The sequence below is a fragment of the Microcaecilia unicolor genome, chromosome 2, assembly GCF_901765095.1.
Source record: "Microcaecilia unicolor chromosome 2, aMicUni1.1, whole genome shotgun sequence".
NCBI classification, from domain to species: domain Eukaryota; kingdom Metazoa; phylum Chordata; class Amphibia; order Gymnophiona; family Siphonopidae; genus Microcaecilia; species Microcaecilia unicolor.
In genome coordinates, this window is record NC_044032.1 from 510,689,893 (window position 1) to 510,714,393 (window position 24,501).

Below are 24,501 nucleotides of genomic sequence, written 5' to 3' on the forward strand. Positions count from 1 at the left end.
TATATAATTCAACATATTACACTACAAGGAAAACCTCTTTTGCTGGTTAATGTATATGCACCAAACCAGTATGACAAAGCATTTTACCAGAACCTTGTTAGGCAGGTGCAAAGTTTTGGTCAACTCCCAATAATCATGGGGGGGGGATTTTAATATGGTGTTTGATCCATTGATGGATAGCACGGGCCCCACACGGGTAAGACCAGTGAATTATAGTAAAGGAGTACCCTGGATCTGCTCGAGCCTGGACTTGGTGGACTCCTGGAGATTGCTACATCCAGGAGAGCGAGACTTTACGCATCTATCCAGGGCCCATGGGACGCAGTCTCGTATCGACTACTTACTTACGGCACAGAATAGTGCTACACACTTGGTAGAGGCAGTGATAGGGCCCACACAAGTGTCAGATCATGCTTTGATTTGGGTTACAATAGAGTGGGGGGACACACCAAAGAGACCGTTTAGGTGGAGATTCCCGAGAAAGCTTTACTATGATGCACAATTCCACTCCTTTATGAAGGATAAATGGAAAGATTATGCAGAGCTAAATAGGGACAGCTTTCAATCCGACCCCATACTTTTTTGGGAAGCTGCCAAGGCGGTATTGAGGGGTCATATCATCTCATATTCTGCCCATAGAAAGAAAGCAAAAGAGGCTGAAATGCTTAGGCTGGAAGCAAGGGTACGCAAGCTGAGGCAAACTTATGGGCAAACTCATTCCACTGTTCACAAAAAAGCATATCTGATGGCACAGATTGAATTAAATCATTTAGTGCACACCCGCACACAGCAATCTCAGATATATTACAAATACCAGTTGTACAAACACGCTAACAAGCAGGGGAAGTTATTGGCGAGACTGGCGCATCAAGCGGGAGGCAGACGATGGATATCACATATACAGGATACACAGGGAGTGAGTCATCACAAGAATACTGAGATTGGAAAAGTATTTGAAACCTTTTATGCTCAATTGTATGCACCACCTACGGAGGAGGGGCTAGAGGCAAAGACATATTTAGAGGGACAAAAACTGCCACAGCTTTTGAGGAGTCAACAAGAAGTCCTGGAGGAGGAAATCACGGAGGAGGAAGTTAGTTGGAATATAAGAGCTAGTGCCTTGTATAAATCGCCAGGAGTAGATGGGTTCACGGCAGAGTGGTATAAAATTTTGGTGGAGGATATTACTCCCTGTGTGACTAGGGCACTTAACTCGCATGTCCTTAGAGGAGAGTTGCCGACCTCGCTGAGATTGGCACAAATAATTGTGCTATTGAAGCCCGGGAAAGACCCCAGCAGGGCAGAATCTTACAGGCCCATTTCTCTGATATCATTTGAAGCTAAGCTGTTGGCCAAGATACTGGCCAACAGACTGGCCAGATTCCTCCCACATTTGATATTAGACCCACAGGTGGGATTTGTTAGGGAAAGATCAGTGGCAAAAAATCTGAGAAAAATACTACTGGCGTTGGAACAGGTCAAATACATGAAAACCTCCTCACTCCTTATTAGCTTTGATGCACATAAAGCATTTGACAGAGTGAGATGGGACTTTCTGTTTGGGGTCTTAGAGGAATATGGTATTGGAGGATTTTTTAGGGAAGCCATACAGACTTTATACAAGAACCCAATAGCAGAGATATCCGTAAATGGAATGACCTCTTGTCAATTTCCAATTTGCAGAGGCACTAGACAAGGATGCCCTCTTTCGCCACTCCTGTTTGTACTGGCGTTAGACCCTTTAATTCAGGATATTATGAATTTAGAGGAGATACAAGGAGTAAATATAGGGACCGAACAATTTAAAATCTCAGCATTTGCGGACGATCTGTTAGTCATTCTTAGGACCCCAAAAGACTCATTGGCAGCACTTTTGGAACTTTTTAGGGAATATGGGGATTATTCAGGATTTTGCTTAAACTTAGATAAATCTGAGGCCCAGGCATTATGGATGTCTGAGGAGGAATGGGCGAACTTAGGGTGCCCCTTTAAGAGAACGAATTGTTCGTTTAAATACCTTGGCATACAGCTGCCAGGAGATCCAGCCAAATTGTATTCACTAAACATAGCTCAATTGTTAGAACATACAAAACAGATGCTGGAGAGGTGGATAAATCTACCATTGTCATTATCAGGGAGGATCTCGTTGTATAATATGATCCTGTTTCCAAGGTGGCTGTATTGTTTTCAGATCCTACCATTGTATCTAACTCAAAGAGATTGGAAAAAGCTGATGGGCCTCCTCTCCAAATTCTTTTGGAATAGGAGACGCCCACAGATCAAATGGCAAAACCTATTGGACCCATGGAGTCGAGGAGGATTTGCGGTGTTAGATTTAACACGCTACAACAAAGCGAGTTTGCTGAGACATATAGGGGACTGGTTGTTGGGAACCTCACATTATACCCCAAGGACGATGGAAGAGCAGTGGGTACACCCCCTGAAATTACAATATGTGCTACAAGCAAAGCTAAAGATGTTGCCAGCACATTTACGGAGGAACGTAGTGATCAGACCTCTTAGATTGGTATGGCGAGATTTGGGCAGGTTTTGGAAGTTTGATGAACACCATAGTAGACTATTACCTATAATAGGGAATGGTGAATTTTTACCGGGTATAGACGGTCCAAGATTTAGACGATGGCAGCAAAAAGGGCTTATCCTCCTCCAGGACATTGTGGAGTCAGATGGGGGTGTCAAAAAATTGGAATCGTTAGGTTTAGGGGAGCTTCAGTGGATAGACAAATTTGCATATCGACAGATCTCACATTATATTGAAAGTATACCACGCCAATCTCTAGCTATTGATGTACTTACCATGATAGAAAAATTGTTGGAGGTACCCTCAGAGGAACCTATAACCATTTCCTTAATACAGAGACGACTTATGAATAGTATATCATATAGAATGCAAACACACTTACAGGAGAAGTGGACAGAAGACTTAAAAAAAGGAATCACTGCACAAAGAGTACTGAGTAGTATGAGGCATATTCCGCAGAGAATAAGTAATGCAGAGTTAAGAGAGTGCCAAGGCAGAGTATTGTTCCGGGCCTATACCTCCACATATAGACTGTATCATATGGGAGGAATAGACTCCCCACAATGTAGTAAGTGTGGAGGACCACAATGTACATACTTTCACGCCATGTGGGAATGCCCCAATATACAGCAATTCTGGGTGGGGATACATAGGTTTCTGACACAAATATTGCACAGACCTATCACAATGAGCCCAGAAAATGTGTTACTAGGAAAGGAGACAATAGGAGGTACCAGTGATGCCCATCTTGATCTTTTAATGTACAGAGCGTTTTTAATAGGGAAAAAATGCATTTTAACAAATTGGGTCTGTCAAGAGGCGCCTTCATATTGGCAATGGCGTAATAGAATACATGCGTTGTTACTCATGGAGCTGCGAGAAGTTCAATGGAACTTTAAGAAACAAAAAAAGTTCTATCTAATATGGAAAGCTTACATACAGTGGGGGAAATAAGTATTTGATCCCTTGCTGATTTTGTAAGTTTGCCCACTGACAAAGACATGAGCAGCCCATAATTGAAGGGTAGGTTATTGGTAACAGTGAGAGATAGCACATCACAAATTAAATCCGGAAAATCACATTGTGGAAAGTATATGAATTTATTTGCATTCTGCAGAGGGAAATAAGTATTTAATCCCTCTGGCAAACAAGACCTAATACTTGGTGGCAAAACCCTTGTTGGCAAGCACAGCGGTCAGACGTCTTCTGTAGTTGATGATGAGGTTTGCACACATGTCAGGAGGAATTTTGGTCCATTCCTCTTTGCAGATCATCTCTAAATCATTAAGAGTTCTGGGCTGTCGCTTGGCAACTCGCAGCTTCAGCTCCCTCCATAAGTTTTCAATGGGATTAAGGTCTGGTGACTGGCTAGGCCACTCCATGACCCTAATGTGCTTCTTCCTGAGCCACTCCTTTGTTGCCTTGGCTGTATGTTTTGGGTCATTGTCGTGCTGGAAGACCTAGCCACGACCCATTTTTAAGGCCCTGGCGGAGGGAAGGAGGTTGTCACTCAGAATTGTACGGTACATGGCCCCATCCATTCTCCCATTGATGCGGTGAAGTAGTCCTGTGCCCTTAGCAGAGAAACACCCCCAAAACATAACATTTCCACCTCCATGCTTGACAGTGGGGACGGTGTTCTTTGGGTCATAGGCAGCATTTCTCTTCCTCCAAACACGGCGAGTTGAGTTCATGCCAAAGAGCTCAATTTTTGTCTCATCTGACCACAGCACCTTCTCCCAATCACTCTCGGCATCATCCAGGTGTTCACTGGCAAACTTCAGACGGGCCGTCACATGTGCCTTCCGGAGCAGGGGGACCTTGCGGGCACTGCAGGATTGCAATCCGTTATGTCGTAATGTGTTACCAATGGTTTTCGTGGTGACAGTGGTCCCAGCTGCCTTGAGATCATTGACAAGTTCCCCCCTTGTAGTTGTAGGCTGATTTCTAACCTTCCTCATGATCAAGGATACCCCACGAGGTGAGATTTTGCGTGGAGCCCCAGATCTTTGTCGATTGACAGTCATTTTGTACTTCTTCCATTTTCTTACTATGGCACCAACAGTTGTCTCCTTCTCGCCCAGCGTCTTACTGATGGTTTGTAGCCCATTCCAGCCTTGTGCAGGTGTATGATCTTGTCCCTGACATCCTTAGACAGCTCCTTGCTCTTGGCCATTTTGTAGAGGTTAGAGTCTGACTGATTCACTGAGTCTGTGGACAGGTGTCTTTCATACAGGTGACCATTGCCGACAGCTGTCTGTCATGCAGGTAACGAGTTGATTTGGAGCATCTACCTGGTCTGTAGGGGCCAGATCTCTTACTGGTTGGTGGGGGATCAAATACTTATTTCCCTCTGCAGAATGCAAATAAATTCATATACTTTCCACAATGTGATTTTCCGGATTTAATTTGTGATGTGCTATCTCTCACTGTTACCAATAACCTACCCTTCAATTATGGGCTGCTCATGTCTTTGTCAGTGGGCAAACTTACAAAATCAGCAAGGGATCAAATACTTATTTCCCCCACTGTACAAGTTTTGGCCCCAAGGGCACGCAGTACTGTTCTCAATCAATTAGGAGGTTTATGAAGGGAACCAGAGTACCATCAGCACGGAGCAAGTAACAGTCACTCTCCGCATAGGAACACCTGGCCTTGAGGGGAAGAGGGGACGGGGGGAGGCAAGAGGGGAAAGGGGAGTGGGGGGGGGGGGGGGGTATTAGGAGAAGGGAGAAAAATGTAATTGTCAATACAATTGTATTTGATGGAGAAGACAAATGCGAATCTGCGCATTATAAGATATGTTTTAAGAAAGGGTCTGAAATGTTCCACTTAAGCGGATGCTAATTATTATTACGACAAAAGGATTAGCTTAGCTTTGGACGGTAGATATAATGTGATGTATCTCTCGCTGTAATGGAACGGGGATGTTTGTAAATGAGGAGGGTGGGGGGAATGAACAAATGTTGTAATTCATAGTTGGATTTTCCAAAAAATGTAATAAAAATGTTTTCAATTAAAGTAATAATTGAGGAAATATTTCTGAGGAAAACTTTAGGAGTCATACCCGGAACTCTGGGAAAACAATAATCTCGATATTAATCATCTATAATAATGTTCATTATTCAAAGTTTCTGGTCTATTATCATTTTCAAAATCATAACCACTTCTTGCTCATGTAGAATCATTTGTTATATCAATTTTTCACTCTCAAAGGGTTCAGTTAAATTGTCCATGTAACTCTCTAATAAAATTATATCTGAAACAAAATTATTTACTGCCACCGTTAGGTTCCGAAGCGCCTTCCAGATGGTATTCAATGTAACCTCCACGGGAGCCAAAAACTCCAAGTTGATTTATCTTAGGTGTTTAGGAGTGGTTCCGCCGATTCGGGTTCTGCTGTAAATGTCCTCCGTTTCAGCATATGCCTCTAACTCACTCCTCCACTCCTTTGGACATGGTGGTTGAATAATTCGGGAGCGATGGAGTTGTTGTTTCCAGGTCCAAAGGACTCGCCAACCCTTTCATCTGTGGGCAGTTTGTCGCGCAGCTGTCCCGCACTTGCTGCTCAGGGGGCAAAACGCTGGCCATTGGCGGCTGACCGCCGGTTGTCCCCTTCCTCTCAGTTAAGGTAACTGCAATTGCAGAGAGGAAATTTACGTAAAGAAGCTCTCCCACGGGAGGTGGTAGAGAGGAAAACGGTAACAGAATTCAAACATGCGTGGGATAAACATAAAGGAATCCTGTTCCAAGGGAATGGATCCTCAGAAGCTTAGCTGAGATTGGGTGGCAGAGCCGGTGGTGGTGGGGGGCTGGTTGGGAGGTGGGGATAGTGCTCGGCAGACTTATACGGTCTGTGCCCTGAAAATGACAGATACAAATCAAGGTAAGGTATACACAAAAAGTAGCACATATGAGTTTATCTTGTTGGGCAGACTGGATGGACCGTGCAGGTCTTTTTCTGCCGTCATCTACTATGTTATTGTGTTTAAGACAAAACTTCAGAGGGCAGCTGGGCCGTTGGGCATACGAACTTCAGGTCGCCATCTTACCACTCTCCCAGTTTGGGACACTGTCTGGTTTCCCCTCAGAGGCCTGTCTGATATGGGTAACAGTCCTGGAGAGTCTTAATATCGCCTTGAATTTGCTGGATCTGACTTGAGTGGTCTTTTTTAAATTCCTTCCAGTGTTCCGGTTAGTAAGTCAACTTTAGAAATCAAATAGGTTACCTCTTGCGTTGATTTAGAAACAATGGCTTTAAGATCTTGAAGCACCTTCCAGTGTTACCACCACGAGAGGCTCCAGCAGTACAGCCGTTGCTTTCTCGTTCACTACATTGAGAGCGTAACTCAGCATTTCATCCGTGCTTGGGATCTGATGCACCATGAGTTCTGATTTTCCAGCCCCAGCTGAATGTGCCAAAGATGTCACTGGACACAGTGGCTGATTAGGCTCTGGAGGAGAAAGTGTAACATCATGTCCCAAGGGGGCATCTGTTCCTTCATGCAACCCCACAGCAGGACCTTCATCTCCAATGTTAGTCACAGTACCAGTGACAAACTGGTCAATCCTCAGCCGCACGAAGGAGGATGTACAGGACAACATGGTAACGGCCTTTACTGTCCCTTTTCTTTTAGTGTGGGGCATATGAGCAATAGAGGTGAGAGAAATACAGTGGTGGAAATAAGTATTTGATCCCTTGCTGATTTTGTAAGTTTGCCCACTGACAAAGACATGAGCAGCCCATAATTGAAGGGTAGGTTATTGGTAACAGTGAGAGATAGCACATCACAAATTAAATCCGGAAAATCACATTGTGGAAAGTATATGAATTTATTTGCATTCTGCAGAGGGAAATAAGTATTTAATCCCTCTGGCAAACAAGACCTAATACTTGGTGGCAAAACCCTTGTTGGCAAGCACAGCGGTCAGACGTCTTCTGTAGTTGATGATGAGGTTTGCACACATGTCAGGAGGAATTTTGGTCCACTCCTCTTTGCAGATCATCTCTAAATCATTAAGAGTTCTGGGCTGTCGCTTGGCAACTCGCAGCTTCAGCTCCCTCCATAAGTTTTCAATGGGATTAAGGTCTGGTGACTGGCTAGGCCACTCCATGACCCTAATGTGCTTCTTCCTGAGCCACTCCTTTGTTGCCTTGGCTGTATGTTTTGGGTCATTGTCGTGCTGGAAGACCCAGCCACGACCCATTTTAAGGCCCTGGCGGAGGGAAGGAGGTTGTCACTCAGAATTGTACGGTACATGGCCCCATCCATTCTCCCATTGATGCGGTGAAGTAGTCCTGTGCCCTTAGCAGAGAAACACCCCCAAAACATAACATTTCCACCTCCATGCTTGACAGTGGGGACGGTGTTCTTTGGGTCATAGGCAGCATTTCTCTTCCTCCAAACACGGCGAGTTGAGTTCATGCCAAAGAGCTCAATTTTTGTCTCATCTGACCACAGCACCTTCTCCCAATCACTCTCGGCATCATCCAGGTGTTCACTGGCAAACTTCAGACGGGCCGTCACATGTGCCTTCCGGAGCAGGGGGACCTTGCGGGCACTGCAGGATTGCAATCCGTTATGTCGTAATGTGTTACCAATGGTTTTCGTGGTGACAGTGGTCCCAGCTGCCTTGAGATCATTGACAAGTTCCCCCCTTGTAGTTGTAGGCTGATTTCTAACCTTCCTCATGATCAAGGATACCCCACGAGGTGAGATTTTGCGTGGAGCCCCAGATCTTTGTCGATTGACAGTCATTTTGTACTTCTTCCATTTTCTTACTATGGCACCAACAGTTGTCTCCTTCTCGCCCAGCGTCTTACTGATGGTTTTGTAGCCCATTCCAGCCTTGTGCAGGTGTATGATCTTGTCCCTGACATCCTTAGACAGCTCCTTGCTCTTGGCCATTTTGTAGAGGTTAGAGTCTGACTGATTCACTGAGTCTGTGGACAGGTGTCTTTCATACAGGTGACCATTGCCGACAGCTGTCTGTCATGCAGGTAACGAGTTGATTTGGAGCATCTACCTGGTCTGTAGGGGCCAGATCTCTTACTGGTTGGTGGGGGATCAAATACTTATTTCCCTCTGCAGAATGCAAATAAATTCATATACTTTCCACAATGTGATTTTCCGGATTTAATTTGTGATGTGCTATCTCTCACTGTTACCAATAACCTACCCTTCAATTATGGGCTGCTCATGTCTTTGTCAGTGGGCAAACTTACAAAATCAGCAAGGGATCAAATACTTATTTCCCCCACTGTACAAGTTTTGGCCCCAAGGGCACGCAGTACTGTTCTCAATCAATTAGGAGGTTTATGAAGGGAACCAGAGTACCATCAGCACGGAGCAAGTAACAGTCACTCTCCGCATAGGAACACCTGGCCTTGAGGGGAAGAGGGGACGGGGGGAGGCAAGAGGGGAAAGGGGAGTGGGGGGGGGGGGGGGTATTAGGAGAAGGGAGAAAAATGTAATTGTCAATACAATTGTATTTGATGGAGAAGACAAATGCGAATCTGCGCATTATAAGATATGTTTTAAGAAAGGGTCTGAAATGTTCCACTTAAGCGGATGCTAATTATTATTACGACAAAAGGATTAGCTTAGCTTTGGACGGTAGATATAATGTGATGTATCTCTCGCTGTAATGGAACGGGGATGTTTGTAAATGAGGAGGGTGGGGGGAATGAACAAATGTTGTAATTCATAGTTGGATTTTCCAAAAAATGTAATAAAAATGTTTTCAATTAAAGTAATAATTGAGGAAATATTTCTGAGGAAAACTTTAGGAGTCATACCCGGAACTCTGGGAAAACAATAATCTCGATATTAATCATCTATAATAATGTTCATTATTCAAAGTTTCTGGTCTATTATCATTTTCAAAATCATAACCACTTCTTGCTCATGTAGAATCATTTGTTATATCAATTTTTCACTCTCAAAGGGTTCAGTTAAATTGTCCATGTAACTCTCTAATAAAATTATATCTGAAACAAAATTATTTACTGCCACCGTTAGGTTCCGAAGCGCCTTCCAGATGGTATTCAATGTAACCTCCACGGGAGCCAAAAACTCCAAGTTGATTTATCTTAGGTGTTTAGGAGTGGTTCCGCCGATTCGGGTTCTGCTGTAAATGTCCTCCGTTTCAGCATATGCCTCTAACTCACTCCTCCACTCCTTTGGACATGGTGGTTGAATAATTCGGGAGCGATGGAGTTGTTGTTTCCAGGTCCAAAGGACTCGCCAACCCTTTCATCTGTGGGCAGTTTGTCGCGCAGCTGTCCCGCACTTGCTGCTCAGGGGGCAAAACGCTGGCCATTGGCGGCTGACCGCCGGTTGTCCCCTTCCTCTCAGTTAAGGTAACTGCAATTGCAGAGAGGAAATTTACGTAAAGAAGCTCTCCCACGGGAGGTGGTAGAGAGGAAAACGGTAACAGAATTCAAACATGCGTGGGATAAACATAAAGGAATCCTGTTCCAAGGGAATGGATCCTCAGAAGCTTAGCTGAGATTGGGTGGCAGAGCCGGTGGTGGTGGGGGGCTGGTTGGGAGGTGGGGATAGTGCTCGGCAGACTTATACGGTCTGTGCCCTGAAAATGACAGATACAAATCAAGGTAAGGTATACACAAAAAGTAGCACATATGAGTTTATCTTGTTGGGCAGACTGGATGGACCGTGCAGGTCTTTTTCTGCCGTCATCTACTATGTTATTGTGTTTAAGACAAAACTTCAGAGGGCAGCTGGGCCGTTGGGCATACGAACTTCAGGTCGCCATCTTACCACTCTCCCAGTTTGGGACACTGTCTGGTTTCCCCTCAGAGGCCTGTCTGATATGGGTAACAGTCCTGGAGAGTCTTAATATCGCCTTGAATTTGCTGGATCTGACTTGAGTGGTCTTTTTTAAATTCCTTCCAGTGTTCCGGTTAGTAAGTCAACTTTAGAAATCAAATAGGTTACCTCTTGCGTTGATTTAGAAACAATGGCTTTAAGATCTTGAAGCACCTTCCAGTGTTACCACCACGAGAGGCTCCAGCAGTACAGCCGTTGCTTTCTCGTTCACTACATTGAGAGCGTAACTCAGCATTTCATCCGTGCTTGGGATCTGATGCACCATGAGTTCTGATTTTCCAGCCCCAGCTGAATGTGCCAAAGATGTCACTGGACACAGTGGCTGATTAGGCTCTGGAGGAGAAAGTGTAACATCATGTCCCAAGGGGGCATCTGTTCCTTCATGCAACCCCACAGCAGGACCTTCATCTCCAATGTTAGTCACAGTACCAGTGACAAACTGGTCAATCCTCAGCCGCACGAAGGAGGATGTACAGGACAACATGGTAACGGCCTTTACTGTCCCTTTTCTTTTAGTGTGGGGCATATGAGCAATAGAGGTGAGAGAAATACAGTGGTGGAAATAAGTATTTGATCCCTTGCTGATTTTGTAAGTTTGCCCACTGACAAAGACATGAGCAGCCCATAATTGAAGGGTAGGTTATTGGTAACAGTGAGAGATAGCACATCACAAATTAAATCCGGAAAATCACATTGTGGAAAGTATATGAATTTATTTGCATTCTGCAGAGGGAAATAAGTATTTAATCCCTCTGGCAAACAAGACCTAATACTTGGTGGCAAAACCCTTGTTGGCAAGCACAGCGGTCAGACGTCTTCTGTAGTTGATGATGAGGTTTGCACACATGTCAGGAGGAATTTTGGTCCACTCCTCTTTGCAGATCATCTCTAAATCATTAAGAGTTCTGGGCTGTCGCTTGGCAACTCGCAGCTTCAGCTCCCTCCATAAGTTTTCAATGGGATTAAGGTCTGGTGACTGGCTAGGCCACTCCATGACCCTAATGTGCTTCTTCCTGAGCCACTCCTTTGTTGCCTTGGCTGTATGTTTTGGGTCATTGTCGTGCTGGAAGACCCAGCCACGACCCATTTTTAAGGCCCTGGCGGAGGGAAGGAGGTTGTCACTCAGAATTGTACGGTACATGGCCCCATCCATTCTCCCATTGATGCGGTGAAGTAGTCCTGTGCCCTTAGCAGAGAAACACCCCCAAAACATAACATTTCCACCTCCATGCTTGACAGTGGGGACGGTGTTCTTTGGGTCATAGGCAGCATTTCTCTTCCTCCAAACACGGCGAGTTGAGTTCATGCCAAAGAGCTCAATTTTTGTCTCATCTGACCACAGCACCTTCTCCCAATCACTCTCGGCATCATCCAGGTGTTCACTGGCAAACTTCAGACGGGCCGTCACATGTGCCTTCCGGAGCAGGGGGACCTTGCGGGCACTGCAGGATTGCAATCCGTTATGTCGTAATGTGTTACCAATGGTTTTCGTGGTGACAGTGGTCCCAGCTGCCTTGAGATCATTGACAAGTTCCCCCCTTGTAGTTGTAGGCTGATTTCTAACCTTCCTCATGATCAAGGATACCCCACGAGGTGAGATTTTGCGTGGAGCCCCAGATCTTTGTAGATTGACAGTCATTTTGTACTTCTTCCATTTTCTTACTATGGCACCAACAGTTGTCTCCTTCTCGCCCAGCGTCTTACTGATGGTTTTGTAGCCCATTCCAGCCTTGTGCAGGTGTATGATCTTGTCCCTGACATCCTTAGACAGCTCCTTGCTCTTGGCCATTTTGTAGAGGTTAGAGTCTGACTGATTCACTGAGTCTGTGGACAGGTGTCTTTCATACAGGTGACCATTGCCGACAGCTGTCTGTCATGCAGGTAACGAGTTGATTTGGAGCATCTACCTGGTCTGTAGGGGCCAGATCTCTTACTGGTTGGTGGGGGATCAAATACTTATTTCCCTCTGCAGAATGCAAATAAATTCATATACTTTCCACAATGTGATTTTCCGGATTTAATTTGTGATGTGCTATCTCTCACTGTTACCAATAACCTACCCTTCAATTATGGGCTGCTCATGTCTTTGTCAGTGGGCAAACTTACAAAATCAGCAAGGGATCAAATACTTATTTCCACCACTGTACAGCTGAAACACAAGGCCCACAAGTTGTTTCAGGAAGATAATCCTCTAGTCTCACCATGTAGGAGTCATGACACCATCTTAGCCACTCCTCCTTATATATATATATATATATATATATATATATATATATATATATATATATATATATATATATATATATATATATATAAAATATTTTTTTTAATTAATCTGCATAATAGATTTGATTTCCTGGTTCACAGAACCTCTGTAGCAAAAATAAACAGGCAATGACCATGCAAAATGGTAAAAATCTTATATGCACATGGGATATTTTCCTAAATTATAAGTTTTGAAGCAAAGAATTGAGTTGTGTGGCTGAACATTGAACACACAAGTTGCCTGTACTGTGCTCCGAGTATGGGGGTAGTTTTTTGGCTTTATTAACTGTAGTGTGTGTGATGCCTGCTTGCTAGCTGTCACCTCCAGTAAAAGACCTTCCCATATGCCAATAATGTATCTAGATTGCCAATTTTGGGTGGCCTGAGCCCAAAGTAGGTAGGCAGAAAATGTTATTTTTGTCCCTCCCCACCCCCCTCCTCCCAGTAGCTGGTGGGGATCCCCAAGCCCCCGCCAGATGAAGATCTCCTCCTCCAGTGGCCAGAACTTTGGAAGCAATGTCTCCGAACTGCCACTGCTGCTGCCAGCATTCTGAATGTAATCTGTTTTTAGGCATGCATGAAAACTGAGCATTCATGGATAGTTGGTGATGGCGACAGCCCATGGACATTGCTGCCAACTGTTGAGCTTGGTGAGCTTTCTGGCCGTTGGGAGAGGAGGTCTTCACTGCAGGTGATCAGTGGTGAGTTCCAGACCCCAAATCGTACCATGGCCTCCATTCTCCTGCAGCTGGTTTCATGCCATATAATATTGGGTACACTCTTGTTCAACACCTGTGCACTCTTTGAACATCTTCAGTTCACCTCACCTCACTCCAAAGGCTGCCCTGAATGGTGTGAGTCATCAATGCCTGGTTTTGCTTCAGTTCCATGTGGAGGCCAGGTGTGATACTGGAGTGAGGCAAGGTGAACCAGGCTCTTGTGGTCAGCCCTTTGACCCACAACAGGCCTTGTACCACAGCACTTACCAGCAACCTCCTCCCCCCCCCCCCCCCCCCCCCCCAAGCGTGGCCATGGCAGAGGAAATAACTAGCGACTGGGAGTGGCTGAGAGATATGCACATGGGTCAAAATGAGGGTTGGGGAATTGGGAAACAAAAGACATGTACACAGTGAGACACACTGGGAGGGTTTTTGGGGAATTACAATGGTATTGTTATATACACTATATCATGTTTTGTGATGTTCACAGGGGCACATGTAATAAAATTTTCACTTATGCATAAGAATGTGTCTGGATGAGTTCATTTCTTGCTGCCATTGCACACTGGTGAGCCTGTGGGGGTGTAAGGTCTTTGAGCTGCACAGTCTCCCCCTCTTCTTGGTTTGCCATCATCAGTGCGTCTGGTTCAGGCATCTGCTGGTTGATGATGAGGTTATGGAGTATGCAGCAGACCAGGAAGATGTCACACACTTGGCCAGGTGTGCAGGGAAGTTCTCCCCTCCTCCCAACCTGTCTAGGCACCTCAAGTGGTACTTTTTATTTTTTTTTATTGATTTTTAGCAAATTGCAAGCAAGAATAGATCTAATTTCTCTATTCTAGACATTTACATGTGTAAGAACGGGTGCTAGGTTATAGAATTATCCTTCACGAGGGTAATTCCATAAGGCAAGTGCTAACAGTTGCATGCAAATTACTTGCGTAAATAATTAGTGATGTTATATACATGCATGCGTATTCACATAAATGCCAAAATGCCACTTAAGTGCTATTTTGTAAATACATGCATATCTTACATAACATGTATTTTACAGGCAGATGTACTGATAAAGAGCAATTCAATAACCAGGTGCCTGTGGTTATGCACCACTTGAGCGATTAAAATGCACAGAAGAGTAGCACTTATGTGCATAAGCACTCTAAGCACTATTTTATAAGGGCATATGTAAGTGCTATAACTCAGAAGTGCAAGGGGGGGGGGGCAAACATTTGGACAGAGCATGGGCAGGACATTCCAGATGCATTTAGGTGCACACATTTGTGCCAGATTTATGACTGATGTAACTGTGAGCACCGGCGCACGGACACTGGGTTATGCTAGCAATCTGTAATGGAACCTGGTGCCCAGATGCCATTATTGAATACGCTCTTACTGCATGGCATCAGGGTGCCTACAAAGAGGCACCCAAATACAGAATTGCCACCATTGTGGAGTCTGGATGGGACTCGCAGTTATGTTCTGTGGCTTGCATAATTGCTTGTGCCTAACTTATAAGTTCATGTTTTCACTGTTATGCTAGTATTCTATAAAAGAAAGTAGGCACCCATGGTCCTTTATAGAATAGGCCCCTACCAGTCACCTTTTTGCATGCCTATTTAAGGCACCCAGTTATAGAATTGACCCCTTAGGGGCCTGGTTCCTAAAGAGTGGTAAAGTTTTGAAGCCCTGAGAGTTAGCATGTGGTAAAGTTCAATGTGCAGTTCATTCTCTACCTGCTGAGTTCCCATCCTAGAACAGGGTATGTAATTACTGTGGGCCCCTTTTACAAAGCGGTGGTAAGCCCAACACGGGCTTACTGCTCGCTAAAAAGGAAGTACCGCCGGGCTACTGCAGCAGCCTGGCGGTACTTCCCACCCCCAGCACGCCATCATTTTCCGGCACTATAAAAATATATTTATTTTTGTAGTGCCAGTGTGTACCTGGCGGTTATCGGGCAGTGCTGTGCGCTGCCTGGTTACTGCCAGTTTAGCGCGGGAGCCCTTACCGCCACCTAAATGGGTGGGGGTAAGGGTTCTCCCAAAATGGCCACATGGCAAATGCTTTACTTGCTATATGGCCACTTCCTGCAGAAAAGCAAGACCTACCTTTTACCCACTGCAGTAAAAGTGGACCTCGACACGCATCAAAAACACAGGCCAATGCCAGCGCAGGCCCCCTTTTGCTGCAGCTTGGTAAAAGGGCCCTGTATAAATTAGTACATTGTGAGCTAATACCATATTTGTAAATGGGCATCTAAATCTCGTCTACCATATGGAAGCCCAGTTCTCTTGTCTCATTAAGGCTTGCTGCAACTCCTTGCAATCTGTGATTTAACAACTCTGAATATTTTTGGCATCTGGAAGTCTGATCACATCACCTGTTGGTCCTTTTTCTAGACTGTTTGTCAGTATGTTAAATAGAGGATCCCTGAGGGAGAGGAAGGGATTGTAGAGCTTAGTAGGTGGTGTGGCTTGGCAGACTAGATGGGCTATATGATCTTTATCTGCCATTATTTTATGTCGTTCTATGTAATTGATTGCACCTTGAATGACTGACTTATTTGTATTATTTCCTTTACAGTGAGTCTTGTGATAGCCAAAGTGTTATGGAGTTAGAAAATGAGCTGAAGGAAAGAAATTTCAAATATTCCTGTTTTGACAATTACAGGTAATTGTTTGTAATGTTCAGAACTTAGTTCACCAAAATAAAAATACAAATAAAATTTGTACTGCTTGATAGAAGAGGATAATTTTATTAAGATGTATTCAGTCAAACATAAAATTACTAAAATAATTTGGTGGACATTGCTTTTGTCAAACTTTCACAAGAAAAAAACATTAGACAATATATTATGATCTAACTTAATGGAATGTAGGGGCCTATGGACTTTACTAGTGCTAAAAATGTTTTAGTATGCATGTTGGAGAAGGAAAGATGGAGACAGCCAAAAAGAAATGTCACAGGAGCCATGTTTCGGCATGTGCCTGCTTCAGGGGTCTAACTCACTGTGCCCAGAACTCTATGATCTGTATAATCTATCAGCACATTGTTCAGAGAGATGTGTAGATCCCAAGAATAGCTAAACATCTATTGACTTAACACGATGGAATAACTTCACGTAAAACTAAGATTCCTCCTTATTGCCATTTGGCCATCTCCACTTTTTCTTCTCCTACGTGGTGTAGTGGAGTTCTGATATTCTTCTGCATTTTGTTTGGTTCTTTTTTTTTTTTTTAGTATGCATGTCAGTATGCATAATATGCATGCTAAAATGCTACTTAAAGACAGTTGGGCCAATATTCAAAGCGATTTAAGCAGGCAAGAGAGGCTCCTGCCTGCTTACATCACCTGTAGCCGCCTACCCCCCCGGAATTCAATGGCAGTAAAGTGGGCAGTGCCACTGAATATTGCCACTGACCACTGCCGAAAAAGGGGCAGGTCAGGGGTGGTATGGTGGTTTGGCATTAGGGAGGAGCCCGAGGTTATGTGAGCACTGGTATTATTCAGTGTTGGCACCCGCATCTTTCAGTAGCCTAATTTAGGCCTCTGAGTGATGTGGGGGCCGGCACTGAATATCAGGCCGGCACCCGAATAACTTTTTAAAAAAAAAAGCCCCCTGAGCCCTTAGCCATCCTAACAAAACCCCCTCCTTCCTTCTCCCTAGCCCACGGATAACAAGCAATCCACCTCTCCCTTGATTGCCCTCCCTCCAGTGTACCTCTATCCTTGGTGGTCCAGCAGGGGATATTGGAGCAGAAATGCAGCACTCTCACCTCTGGGGCTGCGCTCCTGCTCCCAGTAATCCCCACAGGACCACCAAGGATAGAAGTAGACCTGGGGGTGGGGGGGGAGTTCTGGGGGGGTGGGGGAATACTTGTTGTCCACGGGCTGGGGGGAGAAAAGGAAAGGGTTTGTCAGGAGGGTGGGATAGGTCTTGGAGGGGCTCTTTTTTTTTTTTTTTTTTTTTTTAAGTTCTGTGTGTCCTAGCCCAATAATTAGCCAGGGCCTGCATAACTCTCTTATACAGGTCTCGACTGAATATCGGTTGGGCCTGCATAAACCCTGGCGCCCAGCTAGCTCATATTTTGCCTCCAGTATTCAGTGCAGGTGCCCCGACATAGCCAAGCACTGAATATTGGGGGCTAATTTAGCCATCGACAGTAAGCCTTTAATAAAACGCTGACTGTCACCAGCTGAATATCAGGGGGAAGTATGCTTAAATGGTGGTTCTCAACCTAGTCCTCAGGAAACAGTCTAGTTTTCAGGATATGCATATAGAATATAGATGGAAAATTTGCATAAGATTGTAGCCAGAACCAAGATAGGCATACACAACCAACTCAGAGAATCTGATAATCTGTTCAAGAGTCGTTGTTTGGAGGTAGTCCCCAGTGAGCCTCCTGATGGGCAAGGCGGATTCATTGGGCTACAGAAAAATGTGTTGGTATTTTGGGTCCAGAGGGTCAGGAGGCACATCTTCTCCAAGGTCCTGCACTACTACCCCCTCAACGTCTACCCTTCTCATACACTTCACTCCTTAGTCAGGAGGTGGTCATGAGTCCACTGCAAACAGCGAGATATAACTGAAACTGATTACGTTTAGAACAAAACTTGAGCATTATGCAGTACCTTCTTGGAAGACACTTTAATAATATGTAATATTCCTTCAATTGCAGTTTAAATTAAAAGTGCCTCTTGCGCTCAATTTCCTATTCCATTCAAACACAGTTTCTCTCAATCCACAATTCCAGGAATAACATGTATAGAATGTTTGTATGTTTGGGAAGCTTGCCAGGTGCCCTTGGCCTGGATTGGCCGCTGTCGTGGACAGGATGCTGGGCTCGATGGACCCTTGGTCTTTTCCCAGTATGGCATTACTTATGTACTAATGTCCCACGCTAGATACTCCTCTTTAGCTCTATCAGAGGACACCTCTTTTCCCAGTCTATAGATGTGTTAGTTGCACAAATGTTCCACCATCCAGTTGGCTGCGGTCCTATATGACTGGGCTCTTCACTATCAGTAGGATTCTCTTCCTGGAAAAGGAAACTTCCACTTTTCCAATTTCCTTGGATCCTTGGGTCCAGGTTAGCACCTCAACCTTTACTCCACTTGGAGTTCTTCTGCTCTGGGCAATTGCTCAGGGTACTCCCTGGTTTTCTTTGTTCCCTTGACTGCTTTGGCTTGTATTGATGCATGTCCTTATTTCGTAACTTTTGGCCTTCAGTCTGCTAAGGAACTGTAAGAGAATCCAGAAATTGACTGGATCCAAGTATTGGGTAAAGCTCCTACTAAAATAAAATAATTTATTAAGAGGCCATTAAAGACCTACATCAATGGGTAAAGCTCCATGGTGTCCATTTAGCCAAATTCAACAGATAGTTAAACTGTCCCATGAAGATGTGCTACTCCTCTCCATACAGAGCCAACCATATCCAACGCTAGCCTGGATATTGTATTTGCACCAGGAGGGAACATAGGCCGTTGGTCGAGTATCTTCAGCTGCTGTTGCCTTCTGATTAATCCAATTTAAGGGACCTTGATTTTATCGATTTGGGGATAATCACATATATATCACAATTATTTCCCAAACATCCACTCTTTTCTAATATATAAACTGTAATTTCAGATGTATGTAGAAGAACATTTCTTTATGGGGATCATCAGAATCTTCAACAGCAATCCCTTGCGGGTACAGTGTCCCTCATTTTCGGGCGCCGTATAACTCCTCATAGATCAACCTAATATTATGCATTTTTTCTTTTTTTCTTTTAATTTTATCTTTCTTTAAATCTTCATATTGTCATTTAACAATTTAAATAAACAATAAACTCTTCAATTTGAAGTAACAGAGTACTTAGCTTTTTTCACAGGTGAGGTAGGTTTAATTTTGATGGAAGTGAAAATAATAATAAATAGTAAAGAAAGAGTGGAGAATGTAGCTGGAATTAAGAACAAAACGTTGTTTCCTACTGTATTACTATGCATCAATAAAAACACTGCTTCTCACTTTTCTGCTTTTTTTTTTATTGCAGGCCAGTCCGTCTGTTACAATGTGTTCGAAATCCGGATCATGCAGAATGCAAGTTCTGCTCTTGAAGCACATAGCAAACCAGAAAGGGAATCAATAAAGTTTTTTTAAGCTGCTAGATATTACCTTCTTTCCACTGACAATAATGAGTACTGTAAATTAGAGAGCTTTTGTAGCAAGGATTTCTGTAAGCTCATCATTACCTAATAATCAGATTTTAAAAACAATGTGACATTTTGTTTCTTGTTGCTGTTTTCACCCTTTTAAAATCTTAATAGTGTAATGAATTTTGTGAAGTAATGTTCAGATACTGCTCTTGATTCCTTTTTCTTTTGTTTTTGTTTTTCCTAGTCAGTTTAATGATTCGTGAAAGAGGTTAAATTGATGTACCAGACACTGAAGTTTTCCATTTATCCACCAAACTGGTGCAACGTAGGCAACAGCAGTGCCCACTTCTCCATAGTCCACTGCTAGTATGCTTCAACCCCACCCTACAGCAAGAGGGCGATGGAATCCAGGGCTGCCGAGAGAGGAGCAAGGGAGGCAAAATTCCCTGGGCCCGGGGGGGTGGTGCGCCTGCAAGCTTCTTCCAAGTCTGTCCCTCTCCTGCTCCTGCGTGCCAGCCGGAACCCGGATGATTGCATTAATGCAATCTTCTGGGTCCTAGCACTCAGGAGCAGGAGCGGTCAGACACAAAAGGCAAGGGAGCAGGTGAGGGGCGGCGTGAGTGTATGTGTGGGGGCAGTCTTGCCCTGGGCCCAGCTGTGTCTCTCGGTGGCCCTGATGTAATCCTCTTGTCCATGCAGTTCTTTACTTCTCTGCTGAGACCTTCAACATGGTTTCGTTTATTACGGCTTGATATATTGCTGTTTGTTCATCCGTCACAGCGGTGTACAAATAATATATTAAAATAGAATGAAAAGAAAGTAGTTGCATCTTTCAAATAGAGAATTAACATAAAGAAGAGGAAGTTGTGGTAATTCAGAGCCGTCACACCAGCTGCTACCCGAGACTCCAGGATGCAGTTTTCTAATAATTGTCAAGAATCAAAAGCATCTTGAGAGAAATGTTTTTAACTGGGGTTTTTTTTAACAACAATAATAAGATGGTTCTAAACACATATAGAGCTCCTTTTACAAAACTGAGCTAGCGATTCCAGCATGGCAAATGAGACAAAGCCATTTCAATTCCTGTGGGCTTCGTCGGAATCGCTAGTGTGGCTTTGTAAAAGGAGACCATAGAGAGGTAATTGGTTCCATAAAGAGGGACCTGCTACCCTGAAAATGCCATCTCTTATGGAGTTCAAACACAGGCGGCAAAATGAAGGTACAACTAAAGTTTTGTTGGAGTGACCTCAAGGATCTATTTGATGAATATGGAATAATATCCTGTTCCAACATTATTGGTGTTCCTAAGTGATAAATTTTATGTACTGAAGATAGAATTTTAATGGTTATGTTATGAGATAAGTTTACAGAAGTGGGGTGATGTGATTCAATTTCTTAGCAGTGTTTTGAATTAGTAGCAGTCTGTATATATTCTGAACGCGAAACCCTTTGCGTAAAGAGTTACAATAATTGAGATTTGTCAGTACTGTTGAACTAACTATAAAAGTTTCAGGCAATTGACACTAAAGAGATTTCACTGAACGTATCCATGCAAAACTTATAAGAACATTTCTTAGTAAGTTAGGAGTTATGTGGGAGGAAACCCAGTTAATGATACTACCAGCTATTTGAATGCCAAAACCACCTTCACTTCTGACTTACTGTACTCCAGCACAGAGGACAGTTTTAATGGGCTGCAGCCCATATTGACGTGTCATAGATCTTAGAAGAACAAAGAGGTGAGAGGCAGTAAGATACTCATCTAGAGCTGGAATCCAGAAGAGGAGTGATGAAGGGTTAAAATTTAGATCTTATTGAACTTTCAAATGTGTACAGTTTTTTTTGCCAACCAACATGTCTTATCTTTTTTTGTACTATTTCTGCCAGAACAATGATGTAATTGTTTCAGTACTGGAATTTTGTTTGGTTTGTACCAATGAATGATTTCTGTGAAACTTCCGTAGATGATAATAAATATGTTTCTTAACTTTTGACAGCCTTGGCAGAATTAATTGTTAATCACAGTACAAGTTCTTTAAACTAAATGTGTAAATTGGACTTGAATGACTGATTTGACATTGTTCCCCTTTATACATAAAACTGGGTAAATGCTGGTCTTCTTGTTTTGAACTGGACCTAAATAAATTTAAACTTTGAATCTGTTCTAGCAGGGAAACAGAGAATAAGTCCTGAAACAGAAGTAGCATCAATAAGAAACTATTTTGAAGGGCAAACATTAGCCACAGGAAACCTACCAAAGACCGTAAGAACAGCCATACTTGGTCAGACCAATGGTCCATCTAGCCCAGCATCCTGCTTCTAACAGTGGCCAATTCAGGATTGGGGATTGCCAGTGAATGTCTTGGAGGGGGTTGCTGGATTGGGAGAGGGGTGGGGAATAGCATAAGGTGACTGCTGCAGGCTAAGAAAAACTTGCAACAACTGCAGTAGGTTTAAAAAATGTTAGAGCTGCTGGGGGGAGGGGGAGGCAGGGACAATATTGTACAAATAGTTTCCTTTTGACAATTGGGATGGAGAAGTCCACTGGTACAAATGTACCCATGTAATATGTTGAGGAGAAGATTTCAGCCTAGGGAACTTGCTCAGATGACTACTCAGTTACCTGGGTAAATTCATCTGAAAATTGTCCTCCACTCAGTCTATATCCTTTGAAAATAAGGTTTGTCAACTTTATGACAGAAAAAAACCCTCTACATCTGTCCTGTTCCATGCCTTTCTCTTGCCATGCCCATGCCTATCCCTTGTCCCATCCTAAGTTCCTTGCCACACCAGCTGTTGCACCCTTCCCCTATCCTGTCCCTCCCCTCTACAACCTACTGTCTGCACTAGAGTCGCCCTCTTAGAAGAAAAAAACAGCCACATGTACAAATATGTTCTATGAATGTTTCACAAAACTTTATATAACAGAAACAGGCTTATTTTTTATGAATATGTAACTCATATAAACCATTGCATGACAAGTATATTTTTCAAACTTTTTATTGATTTATGAAACACACCACAGCTGAAACACGCTGCTGCACCTTGACAGGGGAAGTAGAAGGTAAATAGTATATTGATTCTGTGAATCACATTTATGTTCTAGTTAATGCAGAATAAAAAAAACATGCATGTGATAATATATAACATACCTCCTAACAAAAACTTCTATATTGTTTTGGAAGGCCAAAAACCAGTCTAAGGCACAATTGTAGTAATCCATGCCAGCATCAAGTCCAAGAACTCAGACAACAATAATCCTTACCTATGATAAGTCATCAATACACCTCAAATTAGGAAGCGAGAACAAGCTGGACTGTTACAGATTCCTACACACAACCTACACGTTAAAGGAATCCTTTGCCTCCATAATATATGGACAACACAGATTATCACAGGCTTCTCTAATCTTGATATACTGCCAAAGGGTATGTGCCATCGTAGCAGTTCACAAAATTAATAACATGAGAAATATCAGGAAAGGAACTACACTAACAATAGGAAAGAAAGAGAGAAAAGCAATACATCTATGGGCAGATTCATTCAGTCCCGGCTTCATATCCAAAAACATGAAACACAAGGGGAGCAAGATACTAAAACGTATCCCCATATGCTTGTCTAAACAGATGCGTTTTGAAAACTGCTTTGAACTCTGAATGGGATCCCAACTGACGTAATTCAATGGTATGGGAGTAAAAATAAGAGACTGCAAATTAGAAACAGACAGAAAATAAATTAAATGGAAGTCTCAATAAACTCGAGACTCAACAGTGGAAAACAAGAAAAAAAACCCCAAAAATACATTTCCTCTTGTACAGAACAAAATATAAGTAATGCACATTTTCAGTTAGCATTTTCCAACCTCTAAAAATGGGAACCCACCCAAAATAACCCCTCCCCCCCCCCCCCCCCCCCCCAAAAAAAAAAACTTTGTTCTTTTGTCTGATCATTTTATTTTTCCATTTGGGTTGGTTCTGGTCTATCTTTAGCACTACCTCTTACGTGCTGACCTTCCTCTCTTTCTGTCCTGACTACTGCAACCCTATTCCCCTCCGCAAGGTCTCTGATTGGAAGTCATCTGAACTTATTCAACATACCAACCTTTAGACAAATCAAATTTGAGTATACCAGGAAAAAAATCTTTAGTGAAGTAGGCCCCAGTCTTAGGAATGCCCTCCCTTCATATATAAAGCTACAAGATTCTATACTTAAAAATGACTTTAAAACATTTTTGGGAAGGCTTTCTCAAGACTCCCTCCCTTCCTTGCTCTGTGGGGGAATGAGCCATGGGTGCAACAGGATGCCCTGGATGGTGCTGCAGCACTGTTATAATCCTATTCTCTACTTTCTTATCAAAAAGGAATTCCTTTCAATACTCCTATTGATTATATGTATATGTGTAAACCGCTCAGATAGATTTGATGGGTGGTATATTAACTAATAAAGAAACCTGAACTTGAAACTTAAGGCCTTTTCCAGAAATTATTGCTCTTCCCTGTCTTCTTCCTTTTTTGACTCTGAACCTTCTGATACATGTTTTACCCCATTTCTCCTATTTATTTATAGCATTTATAGCCTACATTTTCCCACCACGGGCAGGCCCAATGTGGCTTACATCAGTCTGAAAAGGCATACATCAATCCGGCACAAACAATCAAGTACATGGAAGTAGGAGAGATCAGTGAGTAATTACGGGGAAGGGGTAACAGAGTTGATGATGTCGTTAGGTTAGTTACAGTTCAGTAGTTATGGATGCAATGGTGGGACTTTTGCGTAAGCTATTCCAAATAAGGTGGTCTTGAGTGTTTTTCTGAAGGTCAGATGATCGGGAGTAGTTTTTACAGATTTTGGTAATCTATTCCACAAATGAGCACCAACAGAGGGAAAGGTGGATGTGTAAGTGGCTTTATACATGAGGCCAGAACATGTAGGGTAATGGAGTGTTAAGTACGAACGAGATGATCTGTGAGAGTTCCTAGGTGGT

The 24,501-nt window shown here is 43.3% G+C and overlaps 1 protein-coding gene across 1 annotated transcript in view; it reads left to right on the forward strand.

Annotated features, from left to right (window-relative positions):
- LOC115462162 (ADP-ribosyl cyclase/cyclic ADP-ribose hydrolase 1-like) overlaps positions 1 to 21,511 on the forward strand; it is an 83,745-nt gene extending 62,234 nt beyond the window's left edge. The window contains exons 8-9 of the mRNA XM_030192188.1: positions 15,960 to 16,046; positions 19,415 to 21,511. Coding sequence (XP_030048048.1) covers positions 15,960 to 16,046; positions 19,415 to 19,478 — 151 coding nt within the window. The 3' untranslated portion in view covers positions 19,479 to 21,511. The remainder of the gene's footprint in view (positions 1 to 15,959; positions 16,047 to 19,414) is intronic.
- Positions 21,512 to 24,501: the final 2,990 nt, after the last annotated feature.